This window comes from Gavialis gangeticus, unplaced genomic scaffold (genome assembly GCF_001723915.1).
Source record: "Gavialis gangeticus isolate Ggan-Ray unplaced genomic scaffold, GavGan_comp1, whole genome shotgun sequence".
Lineage (NCBI taxonomy): Eukaryota > Metazoa > Chordata > Crocodylia > Gavialidae > Gavialis > Gavialis gangeticus.
In genome coordinates, this window is record NW_017729005.1 from 4043893 (window position 1) to 4046523 (window position 2631).

The 2631-nt window shown below is 43.4% G+C and overlaps 1 protein-coding gene across 1 annotated transcript in view; it reads right to left on the reverse strand.

The window, feature by feature from the left end:
* IGF2BP3 (insulin like growth factor 2 mRNA binding protein 3) overlaps positions 1-2631 on the reverse strand; it is a gene marked incomplete at its 5' end in the record, with an annotated part of 212572 nt that overhangs the window by 30709 nt on the left and 179232 nt on the right. Inside the window, one exon of the mRNA XM_019508543.1 lies at positions 1258-1377. Within this exon, the coding sequence (XP_019364088.1) occupies positions 1258-1377 (120 nt within the window). The remainder of the gene's footprint in view (positions 1-1257; positions 1378-2631) is intronic.

The window sequence follows — 2631 nt, forward strand, 5'->3', positions numbered from 1 at the left end:
GCAGCCTTGGCTTTCCTGGTTTGCTCCCTGCAGGACCAGACCAGTGCAGAATAATCCTCCTTGGAGGTGAATCCCATCCTCCATCCTTTGTAGGCCTTTCTTTTTAGCCTCAGGAGGTCTGCTAGGTCCCTGGAGAGCCAGGGCCTGCTGTGCCCTCTTGCTGCCTTTCCTCCGAGATGAAATAGACATAGCTTGTGCATTGAGGATTGCTCCCTTGAGGAGCAACCGCTCTTCTTGAACTCCCCTCTCCCTGGGGTCATGGTCCCTTAGGGCCTCACTGACAAGCCTCCTGAGCTTGTCAAAGTCGGCTTTCCTGAAGTCAAGGACTTTCCAAGATGTAGCCCACCGGGCCATTCTATCCAGCCCATGAGAGACCCATAAAAAATGTAGAAAATTAATACTTATCTGCCCCTGGCTGCCTGTCACGTGACCCTTGATGGCTTGCCAAAACTCAGTAAGTGGCCCTACGCCCAAAATAATCGCCCACCCCGATCTAGAGACTGTGTCCACATGAGGGAATTCTGCCAAAACATCCTCAACTAAGGTAACGTTAGTGGGAGCCCAACACTTTTCTTACACTTGAACAGAATGGAGAAAGCAGGTCCAGGCAGTCACTAAGAGTTGGCATCTGCACTGCTACGGAAGTGTAGCCAAAGAAGAATCAGAGACTGCATCAACTGAATTTAACGTTTATCCTTGTATTAGCTCGAACTAGTACAAAATCCATTAAACCTGGTGAGAAGAAAATGGTCCTGTATGGCAACCTAGCATAGACAACACTTACTTTTCCAACAGTATCTTAGAGCAGAGTCAGAAGAGTTTAGTATCTTATATGATCCTTTTGGAGCAACACTAGGCAGAACAATATAGTTCAAGTTCAAGACCTACCCTGTGTGTTTATTAGCATGCAAATTTGGAGATACTGGATTTTGTTTGCCTTAATATGTCAAGAAAGCCTTTAGTAACATTAGGACCTTACTAAAAGGCATTTTTCTAAGTTGAGACCACCAAGGTAGCTTTCTTTTCCTCTCATATTTCACACTTCAAGAGACTTCTGCAAACACACATCTAATTATCTTGTCTCTCAAGGAGAATTAAAAGGTGAATTTTTACATGCATATACCATTTACCACATCATCCTTGAGGTACTGAGTTGTTGAGGGTGGAGGAGCACGTTTACAAGAACATGGCTTGCTTGTGAGTACTTGCTCTGAGCATCACACAGAAGAGACGGAAAGTTAGGCAGTTAAACTGTACCTTAATAGATGCACCTGCAAAACGAGAGAGCTGTTTGATGTGCTGTCCCTGCTTGCCGATAATGGCTCCTACTGCCAAGGCTGGGATGAACAGATGAACAGTCTCAGACTCTGGCTGTTGCTGTAGGGAAGGAGGAAATATGCATGTTTTGAACATTATGAGTCACACTGAAAGGAAAACTGGTATAAGAGCAAACACGCATGGAAAGGAGGGAAAACTTAACATGCACTATGAAGTTTAGGTGTCTAACAGACCAATTCCTTTGAAAATTATGACATTAACTACACATGAAAGAATGATCTGAGCCAAGAAAATTCTTTTATCTTTTCAAGAGAGAGTCATGATTTTAAACAGCACAGAGATTTTTATAAGGGGACATTTGCTTTTTACCTGTCTACTTTATCTTGGTATTTTTGCCATTTGAGACCAGGCAGATTAGACTGCTGCAAGTGTTCAGAATGAAATGGGCTCAAGACAAATCACATTGAACTAGGCACATAAGCTTCATAAGGAGTCTTAGAGCTGCATATATTTTACAAGTTTCCTTTGTGGAATAGTGATCCAGAATGAGAAACAGCCAACTTGAGAACTGCCAATGAGCCCTCTTGAGTAAAATTATGTGCCAGTTCTTGGCAGGCATCCCAAAATATATTAGTAAATTAAATGCAAGGTTAAAAGTTTCTAAAAGCACAAGGATCTGAACATCTTACCCAAAGGATATCAGGCATCATCAGGGTTTCGTGTTATGTTAATTTTACCCAGATACCAAACCTGTAACAGCACAGTCTAAAACATTCATTCCAGCTCACAAGCCCTGGGTACAGTCTGGGGGAGAAGAAGCTCACCCTTCTGTCTCCTATTCCATCCCCCAACCTCATGACCTTCCCTGCAGCACATCTGGCTCTGACAGCAGAGAGAGAAGAGGTATATCAGTGGCACAAGCTGCAGAAGCAGTTACGGATTCGCTGCTGCTGGTGGGGAAGTGGCACTTTTTTTTGCTGCTAAAAAGACTTTTTTGGCTACTAGACACCCATCAATAGCCAAAAAGAAAAAAAGGGAGAGTGACATCTCTTTCACCAGCAGTGTCACCCAGCTGCCCCTGTTCCACTGCCACTTCTCTGCCAGAACTGGGAATGTGCAGGATTGCAGGGAGGGTGCAGTACTGGCCAGTTATGCCTCTGATCCACTCTATACAGTTACTAAAGAGGATTTTCTCTCTAGTCATGACCAAAACACAGGATTTTTCTTCTTTTTTTCTTCTTTTTTTTAACTTGTGTAGTTATGAACTGTAACTAACAACTTTAGGAGCAGTTTTAATTTCATAGTTTCATAGTTTCTAGGGTCGGAAGGGACCTGGGCAGATCATCTAGTCCG